This window comes from Bubalus kerabau, chromosome 23 (genome assembly GCF_029407905.1).
Source record: "Bubalus kerabau isolate K-KA32 ecotype Philippines breed swamp buffalo chromosome 23, PCC_UOA_SB_1v2, whole genome shotgun sequence".
Taxonomy (NCBI): domain Eukaryota; kingdom Metazoa; phylum Chordata; class Mammalia; order Artiodactyla; family Bovidae; genus Bubalus; species Bubalus kerabau.
The window spans coordinates 21,848,770-21,865,418 of record NC_073646.1 but is presented as its reverse complement, the minus strand read 5'-3'; the positions used below and the strand labels follow the sequence as shown (position 1 = coordinate 21,865,418).

Below are 16,649 nucleotides of genomic sequence, written 5' to 3'. Positions count from 1 at the left end.
GGCTCCCAGATGACCATCCCCATGGTTTCTCTTGTTTGAGGTTGCTCTTGAATGGGACATGGTGAGGCATCGAAGCCACAGATTCCAGTTCAGCAACTCTGCTTTCCCAACTTAAATACCACTTCCTCAGGAAACCGTCCCTTGAACTCTCCACTTTCCCCCCATAAAAGCCCTATATCAGGCATCTCTGTGATACGCTCTCATGCATCCTGTATTTATCCTTCTTAGCCCCTATGATGATTATAGTTAATCACCTATGTGATTTTTGGTTTGTTATTATAAATTCTCTCTGCTAGACCCAAAGTCTAAAAGGACAGGGACAGTTCTGGGGACACTGATGTAGTTGCAGGATCTAGCACACATGAAGTGCTCAGAAAATGCTTGTTGGACGAGTAGATAATGGATAGATATATACGCTCCAGTGCCCATGATGTGACTTTGTAACACTTTGGAGACAGCATTTACGGCTGTGCTAAAACTCTGGTGTCATCCTAGCTCTACTTTCTCTGAGGAAGACACACTTTTCTTCTTCTTTCATTCTAAACTACTCAGGTTTCTAAAGCTGAGTTTCCTGCCTCTTGGAATGACCGCTGGGGTTCGGTAAAAATACAGATCCTTGGGCTCCTCTCTCAGAGAGATTGATTCAGTAGACCTGAATCTAATGATCAATCAAGTTTGGAGACCACTTCTCTGGAGGAAAAATTTGTGAGGGATGAAGGGTAAGAGGTTTAATTTGGGGCGTTAGTGAAGTGAAAGTTGCTCAGTCGTGTCCAGCTCTTTGTGACCCCATGGACTATATAGTCCATGGAATTCTCCAGGCCAGAATACTAGAGAGGGTAATGTTTCCCTTCTCCAGGGGATCTTTCCAACCCAGGGATCGAACCCAGGTCTCCCGTATTTCACGCAGATTCCTTACGAGCTGAGGCACAAGGGAAGCCCTTGGAATGTTAAGGTTCGCTATAAACAAAGGCATGAACAAAGGGTCCACAAGGAGAGATTTTTCCCCTCCATAAATAGGTGAAAAAAATACCACTAAGAATGACTGTCAATTAAACTTATAATAGATGCCATTTTTTCTTAAATTAGCAAAGATTAAACATTGCAAGGAGATCCAACCAGTCCATTTTAAAGGAGATCAGTCCTGGGTGTTCTTTGGAAGGACTGATGCTAAAGCTGAAACTCCAGTACTTTGGCCACCTCATGTGAAGAGTTGACTCATTGGAAAAGACTCTGATGCTGGGACAGATTGGGGGCAGGAGGAGAGGGGATGACAGAGGATGAGATGGCTGGATGGCATCACCGACTCGATGGACGTGAGTTTGAGTGAACTCCGGGAGTTGGTGATGGACAAGGAGGCCAGGCGTGCTGCAATTCATGGGGTCGCAAAGAGTCGGACGTGACTGAGTGACTGAACTGAACTGAAACATTGCTTAATATCTGTTTTGGTACAACATCATTGGAGGGCAATTTGGCTAATCTACGTCTTGAATGATATACTTCTAGGAAGTAATTGGATGACTACACATCCCACTGCACTATTGCTTTTAGTCGTACCTGGAAACAAGCTCAAGTGTATCAACAGAGGATTGCTTCAATAACTTACCCACACAATGGGATATTATGTCTTTAAGAAGAATGAGGCAGAATGTATGTGTATTGCTATGGAACTATTTCCAAGCTATACTATCAAGTGAAAAGTGGGGCAGAACAGCATTTTGCATTTGCATAAAAGAAGAAATGATTATAGGACTTCCCTGGTGGATCAGACGGTAAAGCGTCTGCCTACAATGCAGGAGACCCGGGTTCGATCCCCGGGTCAGGAAGCTCCCCTGGAGAAGGAAATGGCAACCCACTCCAGTATTCTTGCCTGGAGAATCCCATGGATGGAGGAGCCTGGTGGGCTACAGCCCATGGGGTTGCAAAGAGTCGGACACGACTGAGCGACTTCACTTTCACTTTCACTTTCATACACAGGCTTGAAGAAGACTATAACACCCTCCTGAGTCACGGAAGCAACAGCCATAGCTGCATGTGGAGGAAGGAGGAGACCAGCAGTTAGGGATAGGAGAGGTGCGTCTGCACGGTAGGATCCTTGTACTGACTTTGTACATATACTCCTTTGAAATAAGTACTTAATAGTTATTCTGGTAGGTAGAATGAGAGACAGAGTCACAGAGTGAGAGAGAGAGACTGGCATAAAAAGACCCAGGCCTGGAAACAAGAGACTATACAAGCAGTGATGTGACCAGGGGTGTCCTTGGACACCCCTCACCTTGCCCTTCTACTTCCACTGGGCACGGCCAACCCAAGGATTGGAGTCTGCAGCCCAGATGTGCTCCTGGTGACAGGTATGAGTGTTCTCAGCACCCAGTGAGCTCAGAGAAGGTCAAAGACTTGAAAGAAGAGGGGTTCTTGGTATATGAGCTGAAACTGACGGAAGCAGGAGGGACTAAATAGACCTGTGAAGGCCCAGTGACTTTCCAATAGTGGTTTACATGCTCCATTGGCCTGTAGGTGGCCCAGGAAGGTGTAAATCCGCTCCATTTATATTACTGACAAATACATCATTAGTATCTGATGCCTTGCTTCCAGCACAGGTTTCATAAATGTGGATGTCTGTCTCTGGAACAAGGAAGGTTCCTTCAATTCTTATCCTAAATGGTGTCCTGTCCTTGTTCATCCATACAGAAGACATAAAGACAGCTCTTAGTGTAACTTAGAGAGTGACCATTTGAGTAATCATTGGAAAACATGAGACTATGCTTCCTCTTAAAACCAATACCCTTTTCTATAAGTCCCACCTCACTGATTGTCCTTCAATGAAAGCTGTCCTCCTTGCCAAGCAGATGGAAGTCAGAGCGTGCTCTTACCAGGTGCATTCCTATGGAGGTGGCCATGGCCGTCTCAATCTCCGTTCCCACATCCTCAATGAAGGGGTATTCATCCTGCCGATGGACAATCACCTTAGCTCCAGTGGAGGACACCAGGAAGGGGTTGTACTCTTCTTCATTTATGTACAGGATGACCTGCAGCCCTGGAAGGACAAGGCAGCCCATTGTGGTCAAAACCCAGGAGAAGATTCCCTGCTGATAGCTCACCTCTCCCACCACTCTGGGAGCCTCAAAACCAGACCCAGGCATTTCCTACAAGTGAAAAGTGGACAGGAGCAAAATGGGAAGCTCTATGAGGGGAGCCTGACTTTTCACTGCTCTGTTTCCAGAGCTTAGCTCAAAATAGGGCTCAGGAACAGTATCACTACTGCAGCTTTGCTAAGCACAAGTTTTGCTACCTGGCCTAAGACGTGAACCTCCTTGTGGCTCTTTGAGATGGGGAGTTCTGCTGGGCACCCAAAGGGATGTGCAGGACTGCGGTTGAGATTCCAGTAGTGCATCTGATCACTGCCCTAAATCCTCTCCCTGATCCTACTGTTACACTTGTGTCTAATCTGAGCTGAGCAGCCAGAGGGATCTTTTTAAAATCAGGTCACTCCCTTGTCTGAAACTCTTCAGAGGCATCTCATTGCATACACGGGGACACCATAAAATACTGTCCAGAAACCTGCTGCTGCTGCTAAATCATTTCAGTCATGTCTGACTCTGTGCGACCCCTTAAGACGGCAGCCCACCAGGCTCCCCCGTCCCTGGGATTCTCCAGGCAAGAACACTGGAGTGGGTTGCCATTTCCTTCTCCAATGCATGAAAGTGAAAAGTGAAAGTGATGTCGCTCAGTCGTGTCCAACTCTTAGCGACCCCATGGACTGCAGCCCATCAGGCTCCTCCATCCATGGGATTTTCTAGGCAAGAGTACTGGAGTGGGGTGCCATTGCCTTCTCCATCCAGAAACCTGACTAGCTCTCATATGGTGATGCCTTCCTCCTCATCCTACTTTCCCCCTCCATCAGGAAGCTCCAAGCACACTGGTCATCTTTCTGTTTCCAGAGCACACCAAATCCATTTCCTCACCGAGGTCCTCGGACTTGCTAGTGCTCAAATGCTCCTCAATGGACTGTATCATACATCTTCTCCTCTTCAAATAACCCGCATCCCAGAGGCCTTTCTGGACCTCCTTATCTGAAATAAAATTCCCATCTCAACTCAGCCCTTGTGCGGGGTAATTCTTGAAGTATAAACCTAGGATTGATAACCAGATAATGTCTATGTGCTTGTTCACCCATTTATCTGTTTCTCTCCAACAAAATACGAGCTCCTTGAAAGCAGGGATGATATCTGTGTTATTCACCACTGGGTCCCTAAGACTTGGAAGAGGGCCTGACGTATAGAAGATACTCAAAAATATTTGGTAAACAAATGAGCAAATGAACAGGGCCTATGTGAGTTGAAAGAAGAGAATTTTTAAAATTATTCTGACTTCTTTTTGTTGTTGTTTAGTTGTGTTTGACTCTTTTCGATCCCATGAACTGTATGTAGCCTACCAGGTTCCTCTGTACTTTACTATCTCCTGGAGTATGCTCAGATTCCTGTCCACTGAGTCAGTGATGCTATCTAACCATCTCATCCTCTGCCGTCCCCTTCTCCCTTTGCCTTCACTCTATCTGTAAGTGAAGGAATCAAAGCCCAGAGTGGGGAAGTGATTTGCTCAAGGTCACACAGCTCAAATGCAGCAGAGACAGGATTGTGCAACAGTTCCCAGACGACTTCTTCCCACTGACGTATGTGCCCTGAGTTATGGTTTCTTGCAGGTGTGGCAAGAACACAGACTGTGCAGTAACAAAGAGGAGGAGTCCAACTGGGTTTTCCTCCATAAGACCTTGCCTATCCTTATAGGAGCATATCTATGTATAAAATCATGTTCAGTTTGCTTAGAATCTTTCAAGATAGACCAATCAGTTGAGTTCCTGTCTTCTCTTCAAAAGTCACGGTAGTAGAGTAGCAAAAATAATAATATTAGAGGTAGTAATTTTTGGTGGTAACAGCAGCAGCAGCAGCAATGGTAGTAACGGCAGTAACAGGAGTAATGAGAACCACAAGCAGCATTTATTGGGTGCTTAGTATGTGTTATGGACTGAATTGCGTGTCTTTCTGCAGACCACCCTCCACCCTATTTATATGTTGAAGTCTTAATCCCCACTGTGATTGTATTTGGAGAATCAGCCTTAGGCAGGTGATTAAGGTTAAATGAGGTCAGAAGGGTGGACCCTAATCCCATAGGATTGGTGTTCTCATAAGAAGAGGAAGAGACAACACAGCTTTCTCTCTGCATGCCACCAAAGGGAGGCCATGTGAGGACACAGACAGGTGGCCAACTGCAAGCCAGCAAGAGAGTCCTTACCAGGACCAAATTTGCCAGCAGCTTGACCATGAGTTTCTAAATGTCCATTGTTTAAGCCACCCATCTATAATATTTTGCTAAGGCAGCCCAACCAAATGAATACAGTGTGTGTCAGGTCTTATTAACTGCTTTTCATATTTTGACTTCTCAATTATCTTGTATTATCAGTACCATTGTTATTCCCACTTTATAAATGAAGGGGAGTAAACTTTCACTGGGCTGCACAGTGAGTGACAGAGTGGGTTTTGGCTCCAAAATCTGTCATCTTAATCAAGATAAAGGGGTGTTGGCCTCTCTAATCTCCTGCTCAGCACGTTTGGATTTAAGTCCATTCAGAAGCTGCCTGCTCGGCATTACTCACTCCAGCTACAATTTTAAACCTGAGTGGTTTCCCCAGGTGAAGAAACTCCAGGGTTGTCCCTGTTGCTCTCTCAAAAGCAAAGAGGAGATGTCAAAAAAGAAAACAGATTCTGATAGAGAAGGAAAGAACCGACATGGATGAGAAAAAGTGGTATCCCCAGTTTCTGGCCAGGTCACGGAGAGCCTGCATCTCTGGAAGGCTTCAAGCACCCCAACTGTCCTGCTGCCAGCAAGCTTGTCATTAGAGCACCCCAGGATCCCCTTGATGCAGGTTTTCTTACCAAATTCACTGCCTCCCATGGAGGTGCTGAGGATAGTCTCATTTTGTCTATTGTTGAATGTGTAGCAATTCCCATACATTGGATGGTGGAAAAGCGTGAAGTTCCTATGGTGAAAGAATACAGGTCAGAAAGGGCTGTGCTGGGAACTCCCGTCATGCACCTGAGCTGACATCTCAGTGGGCAGTGCTAACGGGCCAGCTCTCTTCTGTGGACAATGGATGATAGACACAACTTATGTTTCCCATCTTTCCTCCGACAGATGACAAGTTGACACATGTCGATGTAGAACCACCCTCTGCTTTCCCTTCACCCTCTTAATCCACTCACCTCCTTCTCCATCCTGACTTGGCATTCTTTGTGCCAACATATCTGTCCTCACTTCCTCTACGCTTGAATATCTCAGCCAACACTTGATTTTTTTTTTCCCATTCCGATTCCTAGCAAATGATTCCCAGAAAAGGAATCACATCATACATGTCCTTATACTGACTTTAGAATCCAACCTTCAGGAGACATGATTCTAATCACTCAGTTTTCACAAGGATCAATATACCAACTAACATATAGAAACGTTTAGTATTTTAAAAGAATGAAGAAAGCCTTTACAATAAACAGGAGCACTTTAGAATGCCCCATGACTGCCTAGTGTCCACCAGGAATCTGGGTGTTATCTTAATGGTAGAAAGGTATGAAAGCTCACGTCTGTACACAGACCTTCCTGCCCTCCCTTCTCTTCCTGCCTCCTTCCATCTCTCCTTCCTTATTTCCTCTTGACTAGATTGATGGTTCTCACTGGTATGCATGATGGTAATATACAAGGTTATATGTCCACCATCAACTACTCTGTTTTTATAATTTAATGAGTTTAAGGATGTTTTGATGCTAAGTCATCTTCATCTTCCTCACAGACTCTAGAGCTGAGCTCCTGTATAAGTCATTTTCCAAAAGGCAGGGTCAGTGAGAAGAGCACCAGTCACTCCCAAGACCTCTAGCTGAGCTGCAGGTGCGTGCAAGGAGCCCAGCACTTAGAGCTCCTGGTCCCTGGAGCTGAGAGAGCAGCCTTCCATTACTGACCTGGCATCGCAGGACACCCCGTCAAAGAAGCAAGTGACCAGCAGCTCGTCAGCAGAGTAGCTCATGTTGATTTTCTTCTCCTGAGACACCTGTGCCATAATGTTCATATAGTGCAGCTTGTACCACTCCTGGATAGCATTGACCCCTGAGCTGAAGGTGTAGACCGCACAGTCCGATGTGTCATTAGAACACTGTGAATAGGAGGAGACACCAAGATAAAGCTACGGGCCCTGCCAGGGGCCCTTAGAAGGACTGTGAGGCTAAGGAACTGGACTGTAGATACTCAGGGGAACAGGAGGGATACCTGGGCAAGGATGGGCTTCTTCTCACTTCTGAGGCCAGGGACTCAACATCCTCAAGCCTCAAGGACCAAGAAGGGGCTAAGTGAGGAAGGACACAGAGCCTCACTCTCATGAGTTTCTAAGTGAGAACCAAGACCAGCTTCCTCAGAGTCCCCAGATAGCCAGGCTTTTACCAATCATGGCTACTGAGTTCCACCCAACCCTCACCATTTCTTATCAGATCAACAGTCTAAAAATTGAGATTCTAGCCCAGACACTGCCATGACCTCTCTGCAAGACCCTGGGCAAGGCACTCAGTTCAGTCGCTCAGTCGTGTATGACTCTTTGTGACCCCATGGACAGCAGCACACCAGGCTTCCCTGTCCATCACCAACTCCCAGAGCTTGCTCCAACTCATGTCCATCCAGTTGGTGATGCCATTCAACCATCTCATCCTCTGTCATCCCCTTCTCCTCCCCACCTCAATCTTTCCCAGCATCAGGGTCTTTTCAAATGAGTCAGTTCTTTGCATTAGGTGGCCAAAGTATTGGGAGTTTCAACTTCAATATCAGTTCTTCCAATGAATATTCAGGACTGATTTCCTTTAGGATTAGCTGGTTTGATTGTTTTGCAGTACAAGGGACTCTCAAGAGTCTTATCCAACACCACAGTTTAAAAGCATCAATTTTTCAGTGCTCAGCTTTCTTTATAGTCCAACTCTCATATACATACATGACTACTGGAAAAAGCATAGCTTTGACTAGATGGACCTTTTTTGACAAAGTAATGTCTCTGCTTTTTAATACGCCATCTAGGTTGGTCATAACTTTTCTTCCAAGGAGAAAGCATCATTTAATTTCATGGCTGCAGTCACCACCTGCAGTGATTTTGGAGCCCGCCAAAATAAAGTCTGTCACTGTTTCCATTGTTTCCCTATCTATTTGCCATGAAGTGATGGGACTGGATGCCATGATCTTAGCTTTCTGAATGTTGAGCTTAAAGCCAACTTTTTCACTCTCCTCTTTCACTTTCATCAAGAGGCTCTTTAGTTTTTCTCCACTTTCTGCCATATAAGGGTAGTGTCATCTGCGTACCTATCCTTATTTCACCTACTAAATGTTGATCAAAATACCATACTTCCCCACCTCATATGCTGGTTAGGAAGACCAGCATTCAAAATATATAATAATGGGAATTCTATAGGTAAACTGTGATATGGCCCAGATGTTCTCATCATACTTATGTGCGTGTGTGCTCAGTCACTCAGTCATGTTCAACTCTGTGACACCATGGACTGTGGCCCGCCAGGCTCCTCTGTCCATGGGATTCTCCAGGCAAGAACACTGGAGTGGGTTGCCATTCCATTCTCCAGGGGATCTTCCCAACCCAGGGATCAAACCCATTTCTCCTGCATTGCAGGCAGAATCTTTACCACTGCAAGACCTGAGAAGCCTCTCTCATTTCATCAACAGGGCTTGAAAACTCTTCTAAAAGACAGACACCAAAAGATGAATTTGAGTATCAAGGAGAACTTTATCTTGCATAAGGACCCAGGAAAACTTCACAAAGGTTCAGTGATTTAGAAAAAGTGCCACTTTCCCCTCAGGATTGGCAAATGGAGCCATCAGGTCTCACAATCAGCAACCAAGACTATGAAGACTGAATAGCTCTCATCCTGCAGAAACAGCTGGGGCACAGAGAGGAGGGTGATGGTTGAGTGTGGCCAGGAAGGCAATGGAATTCATTTTTGGTAAATGGCTGCTTCTTCAGAGCCCCTTAAATGGGGCCAAGAAGGAGAGATGAGAAGTCAGGCTACAGCACCTCATGAAGGCAAGTATTGCTGGGAACACTGCGTGTTTCTGCTGCTCATTTTCTATTTTCTTCCTTCTGGTATCTGCACTCCAATTTTATTTGATAGAATTTCCTTTCCCTCTTTGGATATAGTCAGCCAAGACTGTCCATCAAGATGCCCTACCCTACACGAGCCATCAGGTGACCCAAATGTGGTCAATCAGATAGTCCCCAGTGGAATCTGAATCAACAATTGAAGATTATTTAATCCAGCAGCAATGTCTGAAATGACTCTTCATCATTTCTTGCTACCAGGATCCCTGAATCTTCCCTAATTTCTGTCCTTTGAGAGGACTCCATGAGCTACTGGTCACTTTCTAAGACAGAGGTCCTCAACCTTTTTGGCACAAGGGACTGGTTTCATGGAAGACAGTTTTTCCACAGATGTTGCCGGTGGGAATGATGGTTCAAGTGATGGGGAGCAGCAGGGAAGCTTTGCTGGCTCACCCACCACTCACTTCCTACTCTGTGGCCAGTTCCTAACAGACCACCGACCTGATACCAGTTCTAATGGCATTTTTATCTGCTTAAGATCGCCTGGGGGCTTCCCAGGTGGCTCAGTGGTAAAGAATCTACCTGCCAATGCAGGAGACACAGGGGGCGCAGGTTCGATCTCTGGATCAGGAATATCCCTTGAAGGAGGAAATGGCAACCCACTCCAGTATTCTTGCCTGGTAAATCCCATGGAAAGGAGCCTGGCGGGCTATAGTCCACAGGGTTGCAAAGAGTTGAACATGACTGGGCACAACACACATAATAACGATTGCCTGGATCAGTTTCAGTTGCTTGCAGCTGATTCACCCTGAATGTGTTTCTTTCTGAGGGACTATAGGACTAACAGCAAAGAAGAAACCTCCCTGGACAGGACCCCGCCTCCCTGGACCCATGACCCCACCTCCCAGGACCCATGACCCTGCCTCCCCAACCCATGACCCCACCTCCCCAGACCCATGATCCCACCTCCCTGGACTCAAGACCCTGCCTCCCCAACCCCTGACCCCGCCTCCCCGGACCCATGACCCCACCTCCCCGGACCCATGATCCCACCTCCCTGGACCTATGACCCCCTGGACCCATGACCCCACCTCCCTGGACCCATGACCATGCCTCCCCGACCCATGACCTCACCTGCCCGGACCCATAATTCCACCCCAGGCCCCGAAACCAAGAGGATGTGCATCTTACCAGTTGGAATCCCACCACCTCCTTGGAATTGTGGATATGCATGACATCTGATGCCTTGTGAATGATTCTTGCGTTGACTTTCCGCTTCCGTCCCGTGAAGAAGTCCCTGGCCTTGCCCGTATCACCCTTCTCAAAGGCCATCAGTGGGGCTAGGTTGAGGAATTTGGGATCAGTGCCCCTCCTGACTGAACTCCAGGACTGTGCCTCTCGGCGTTTCCGAGACGTAATCTCTGAAAAGCCATAAAGGGTCTTCAAGGCCGCTCTGGTCTCCTGTTCCAAGTCGGCTAGGAGGTGGCGCACAGCACTGTACCTGCCAAGGTGGGAAGGAGGAGTTGGGATGGGGAAACCCCTCTGGCCCTTTACCGTGCTGCTTCCCATTGATGTGCCCATCGCCCCAGCACCCTTGGCCAAGAAGACCAGGCCATTTTAAATTTTCCTCCTCCAATGTGACCACTGGCTCAAATAAATGGGGACAGGCTCCTGTATGACCCTTGTGTAACTGCCTGTGGCTTCACCTTTGCCATCACTGTCTGCTTGCTCTCGGGGTGTGTTGATGAGTTTGCCCCAACCAGCATTTCTGGAGTGGTGACTGTCAGCTGCCTCCCATAAACCAGCCACAGTGAAGACAAGTAAATAACTGCTAACAAGGAGTCTCCCCAGCGGCAGGCTCTGTTTCCACCTGGCATACTTGCCCCTGCCCACAGGTTCTCCTCAAATCAGTGCTGGGAGGGAGAGGTATTACTGTTACCTTGAAAACCCCCAAGAACACAGAATGATTCAGGAGTTGACTACATGAAGCATAACAACACCATCTTTTCATTTTCACAATACTGAATGGTCCTGACCTCCCTCTTAACTCTCCTCACTCTCTCGCCCCCTTGCTTTACGCACAGACCACACAGCATAGTGACTGAACATAGAAACTTCAGAGCCAAACTGCCTGGGTTCCAGTTCCCCATGCTGGTTCTGGATGTGGGACTCTGGACAAACCATTTAGCCTTTTCATGTCTCAGTTTTTCCATCTGTAAAATGTGATTATTGGCAAGAGTTAACCAGTTTATTCTATCTATCCATCCATTCACATATCTCTGTGTGTATGTATGTGTGTGTGTGTATATATATATATGCAGTTAAATAATAAATATTATTAATTTTATTAGTGTAATTTTATTTGTTAATATTTCAATCCTCTACCAACATCAGCTGCATGAGGACAAAGACTGTGTCTGAGTCATTCACTTCTAAGCCCCAGAAGGAGGCATAGTGAATGACAACTTGTAGAGGCTGAATAAGAGATTATGGAACAATTGATGGAGGGAAGAAAGGGTGTGGGGAGGAAGGAAGAAAGGAAGGGAGGAAATAAAGACTTTGAGAGGGAGGATAAGTTTAGACCTGATTTTGATTTTGAGCTTTGCCATCAACTCATCGAGGACTCTACAAGTTAGTTCCCTTTGAAGGTCTTCTTCCCTTGCTCTTCCCTTCTCCCAGCCCCCACCCCTGCTCTGCCAAATTCTGATCTGCCTCACAGATCAGTTTTCAATAATCCTGAGAAGGATTCCGATGACCCATTTAGAACAGGTCATGCAGCAGACAATTAGGCAGGACGAAGGGATGGTCCTGCCCAGAGCCCAGTGATCTCAATTAGTGGGCCTGGGTTGACTCAGGTAAGGGTTTTGGGCAAGTGAGGTGCTTCTGGAAGTCATCTAGGTGTCACGTCTGAGTCAGCCTCCAGCTCACGCTCAGGGGAGAGTGAGGGTGTGAGCTTGGCGAGCTCAGGGCAAATGGCTAAGCTGGACTCTGTGTGTGTGTGTGTGTGTGTGTGTCTAAGACAGGAGGGATGCTTGTCTATTCCAGACCCAGCCGCCAAACAGAAGAGTTCCTTGCAGCCTCTCTCACCCTCCTCCCTTCCTTGAGCCAGTCCATCCTCAGAAGTTGCTGATGGATTGAAAATTTGGTACAGATTTTAAACCAGGGAGAGGGCAGTTTACCAACACTGGCAAGAAATTCAAGTTTCTAAACAGTGTGTCTGCAGGCTGGAGTGCGTCACCTTTGCGAGGGGCACTGGCATCTGGAGGGGGCATGACCCCTCCTCCACGTGCCTGCTCTTGCCTCTTACTTGTAAGGGTTGATGTTGCAGATGGTGACCGCAGGAAAATCCAGCTTTTGGAAGTGGACTTTGATGGAGACAGAGACAGTGTAGAAGGATGAGATGAGGAGGGCACACTGCCAGAAAATGAGGCCCACGGCCGTCAGCGTGAAGAGAATCCAGAGCAGGCGCCGGAGGCGGCCACGCGACACCACGATGCGGCGGCAGCCGTGGGTGTTGGTGTTCAGACAGTACCACTGCATCAGCTCTTTGATGTTAGGTGCCTGAGGTCCCGTCACGGGCAGATTCTTCTTGATTTTGGCTTTGATCTTCTCTCCAGGAGCCATGGTGAGGATGGGACAGACAAGCTGGAGGGGCAGAGAAAAAAGGCAAGTGAGTGGGTACAGCCGCAGAGGCTGGGCGCTGGGAAACACCAGCTCATGTGTCCCCAAAGGCTGTCTTCCTCTTTCCCTTTGGGCTAGACAGTCGGCTTTCTGAGGCCTTGGCCCTTGCTCCAGGATATTTGCTTTGGGGCCACCACAGCTGCCTCCCTCTCTGCCTGCTTCCCAGGGCAGCCCCCAGGCCAAGCCTTGTGGATGCCGGGGCTGGGTAAGGCTTAACATGAAAATGACTCCATGAGTTTGAAAGACCTTTCTCCTGGGTGCTTGGAACAACCCCACCCCATTAGACTCTACTCCCCTCTTATCAAGCTCCATCGTGAGCTTAGCAGCCGAGGCCTGATTTTATCACCTCCATTAGCCTGCCTTCCTTGAGGGCATCATTCCTACCTCCTCCTGCCCCCCTGGTGCTGACCTCAGCGTCTGGCACAGAGCAAGTGCCTTGCGAATCGATTCTAACAGATAAAATCTGCCAAGAGAATTTCCAGGCAGCCACACTAGATCATGTTCAGTCCCTTGCCAGGCCAGCCGTAGCTTCCCGAGCTTTTTTCAGCTGATTTACTGCAAGTGGAGTGTTTCTGTTTCACTTCTGTTTCACTTTTTCTCTTTATAGTCAAGCTCTTAGTGTTTCTAGAGCACCTGATACAATAATACAACAATAGCCTATAAATATTGGCCACTTAATATTTGCCAGGCATGGTGCCAGATTTCCTTTATTCTAACATACCACTGATTTGGAGAATACATTTTGATTTTATAACAGCTTTGTCTGGGGAAGAGTGTTGAAAAGCAAATTACCACATTCATCAATATACACGATGTATCTGAATTACAGAAGCTTTGCAATGTGCAATAACAATCTTTTAAGATATGAACTAAAATAATATATAGTCTCACTCATCTCATAAATGCGTACAGTCTCATTCTTCATATAAAATATACATAATAAACCTTGATCCAAATCTATCTATCTATACTTCAGTTCATGTTTCAACAATGCCACAAGGTAGGCATACTATTATTATCTCCAGGTTACTGAGGAAGAAAATGAGCTCAGAGAGGTTGGAGTAACTTGTGCAAAATCACACAGCTACTAAATAGAGGCACTTGGTTGGAACCTTGCAACCTTTATCATCATGGTATATGCCTTGAGGGGACTGCTATTGTGCTGGGTGCTGCCCACTCCTCATGAGTTAATTAGCAGTTCCTGGAACTAAGGATGGGATTCTGAGCTATCTACTTTTCAAATTCTGGGTAGTTAGTACAATCGCTTCCTAACATTGGTATTAGTAAACACTGGCATTGGGGAGGAATATATGGAAACTCTGTCTCCTGTGCCTACCATAGGTGACAGAGACAAATTAGGATATACTATAATTTGGAGTAAGATATACAGTGTAATCCCCATGCTCCCCTGCACCCCCCCCCCCCCCAGAAGGCTTGGGCCTGGGACAAAGACTGTAGTTTACCCCATCTTGTTCTTCAGGATTCTGGACTTGAGCACTCACTTTTTCTCTACCCTAAACCCATGGGATATTGTCCAAAATTGGGAGCTTGGGCCAAACTGGTAAGCCTTCAAGTTTATGGTGTCAGTAAATTTCAGGTTTATGACAGCAAGGATACAGAGTGTTGCAGGGGAGATAAGATGTCCAGAGGCAGCCAGCCACTCTAAGCCTTCACAGATGTATATGATCTTGCTGTGGTCTCTGACCTTCAAAATTATGCTATAAACCTCTTGGCAAGAGGAAAGTGATTTACTGTGTTTTATCATTTTAAATGTTGTCCATCCCAACCTCCTCTCTCCCTACAATTCAAAAGCAAAAATTTGCAAGAGTTTGTTTTAGAAACCTAGGTCCAGGTACAATTTTGTATCAAATAAAACTGCAACCCAGGGAAGATTTTCTCCTCTGTGAATGTTCCACAGAAACTGTGATTCTGGAAGTTTCTGTCATCAAACCTTCTTGTCCTCTCACTAAATACAACTCCTAGGGTCCCTCTATCCCATCAGCCCCTTCCCCAGGACTGCTTTGACCCCAGTGGGTCAGCCACCAATGTCAGTGAAACCGCAGGTGAAAGAAGGGAACCTACCTTGCTCATCATAAAACATATACATCTTCACACAAATAATATAATATTTCAACTTCTGAGCAAAGTAAGGTTTGCTACAGAGCAAGGATGTAGCTACATTTAGGTTATATTGCTTGATTAAACATGATGCCCTTGTGGTAGAGTTAGTAACTGACACCCAGCACTCATTCTTCTAAGCACTTTACAAGTATTAGCCCATTTAATTTCTACAACTATTTTCGGCAATAGGCACCACAATTTTCTCCATGATATAAATGAAACAGAGATGCTGAGCAGTTAAGCAACTTGTCCAAGGTCACACTAGAAAATGGTGGAGTTGCAACTGAAACCAGGAGCCTTGAACTACAAACTATTCCCCAAATAATAATAACAACAGCAACAGCAGCAAGAACAACAAAAATAATACCAGATTTCATTTATTGATCCTTTACTCTCAAGCTTTCTCCTCAGAGTCTTTTCACGCATTACCTTATTTAATCCTCACTGAGGAGGAAATGGCAACCCACCCCAGTATGCTTGCCTGGGAAATCCCATGGACAGAGGAGCCTGGCGGGCTACAGTTCATGGGGTCACAAAGAGTCAGACACAACTGAGCTCGAGCAGGCACAGAGAAGAAAACTGAGGTGCAGAGTTTAGGCAACTTGTCCAGTGCCACACAGGTAGAAGGATTAAAATAATTCTCTGGAATTCCGGGGTCCCTCGTGATTCTCTTCTGCACCCCGCTCGCCCATTCCCGACCTCGACTGTCCCCAAAATCTCAGTGATGGGAGCCGAACCTCAGGCTCTGGGCGCCAGATCCGCGCTCCTCACCAGCGACTCTGCAGCCCCTGCCCTCCCCGCGCAGAGGGACCCGGTGCTGTGCCCGAAGCCACGTCTGCTTGAGGGCAGCCAGGGCTGAAGCCGCAGCAGAGAACCCAACCAACTCGCTTCAAGTGTTTGCTGTTTTCTGCAACCACAGTCACCCTAAAGAAAACATTCCAGGGGGTGGAAGGAAAGACCGCGGTCAGGTCCACGCGTCTCACTGAGGCCAGGAAAGGAATGAGCAAGTGCTGGGTGGAGAGACTGGGCGGGGCGCAGCCCCGAACCCCTGGACCCAGTTTCTGAATAAATCAGAAACGCCTCCGGCTCTAGCTCTGCCTCCCCGGCCACCGTGTGGGCAGACAGCAGAGCGCAAGACCGAATGGATGTATTTGGGAAAGAGTCCGAGCATCCCCGGTACCCGAAGGCAGCCCCGGGCTGATGATGCACACTCCGCGTCTACCGCCCGACCAAAGTCCGGAAGCTCACCGCGGCCGCTCCGGTGCCTGAAACTCCCGACCCAACTCGGCTGGGCTCACCTCACTCGGTTCGGAAGTGTCTGCGGTTAGCGTGTGCGCGATCCGAGTACGCTCCGTTCCGCTCCTCTTACAGCGAGAGCATCCCGCAGCCGCAGCAGCCAAGGCTCTTGTGGGCTGGGCCCCGCCCCCTGGAGCCCCGCCCCCATAGGGCCCCGCCCCCCACCTGCCCAGGTGTATTTCCCCAGCGGCGGGGGACTTGCGGCATCCCAGAGTCGGCAACGATTCTGCAGCGCCCCCTGCCATCCCGAGGGCGCTCTGCGTCCCAGCCCGTCCCGCGCCGTGCTTCCAGGCGGTACGGCGCTGTGCCTGCTGCCGCCCTGAGGCCACCCTGGATCCTGTTCCTCACGCTCTCGCAGCGCCTCCTGCCGCCCTGTTACTGCCCAGCGCCTTCCATTCTGGTCCAGCTGGGCACCCTCCCG

The 16,649-nt window shown here is 47.6% G+C and overlaps 1 protein-coding gene across 1 annotated transcript in view; it reads right to left on the bottom strand.

Annotated features, from left to right (window-relative positions):
- Positions 1 to 16,309, bottom strand: part of SCNN1G (sodium channel epithelial 1 subunit gamma) — a 30,902-nt gene extending 14,593 nt beyond the window's left edge. The window contains exons 1-6 of the mRNA XM_055561553.1: positions 16,231 to 16,309; positions 12,438 to 12,775; positions 10,322 to 10,631; positions 7,005 to 7,195; positions 5,931 to 6,034; positions 2,871 to 3,034 (exon numbers count right to left, since the gene is read on the bottom strand). Coding sequence (XP_055417528.1) covers positions 2,871 to 3,034; positions 5,931 to 6,034; positions 7,005 to 7,195; positions 10,322 to 10,631; positions 12,438 to 12,754 — 1,086 coding nt within the window. The 5' untranslated portion in view covers positions 12,755 to 12,775; positions 16,231 to 16,309. The remainder of the gene's footprint in view (positions 1 to 2,870; positions 3,035 to 5,930; positions 6,035 to 7,004; positions 7,196 to 10,321; positions 10,632 to 12,437; positions 12,776 to 16,230) is intronic.
- Positions 16,310 to 16,649: the final 340 nt, after the last annotated feature.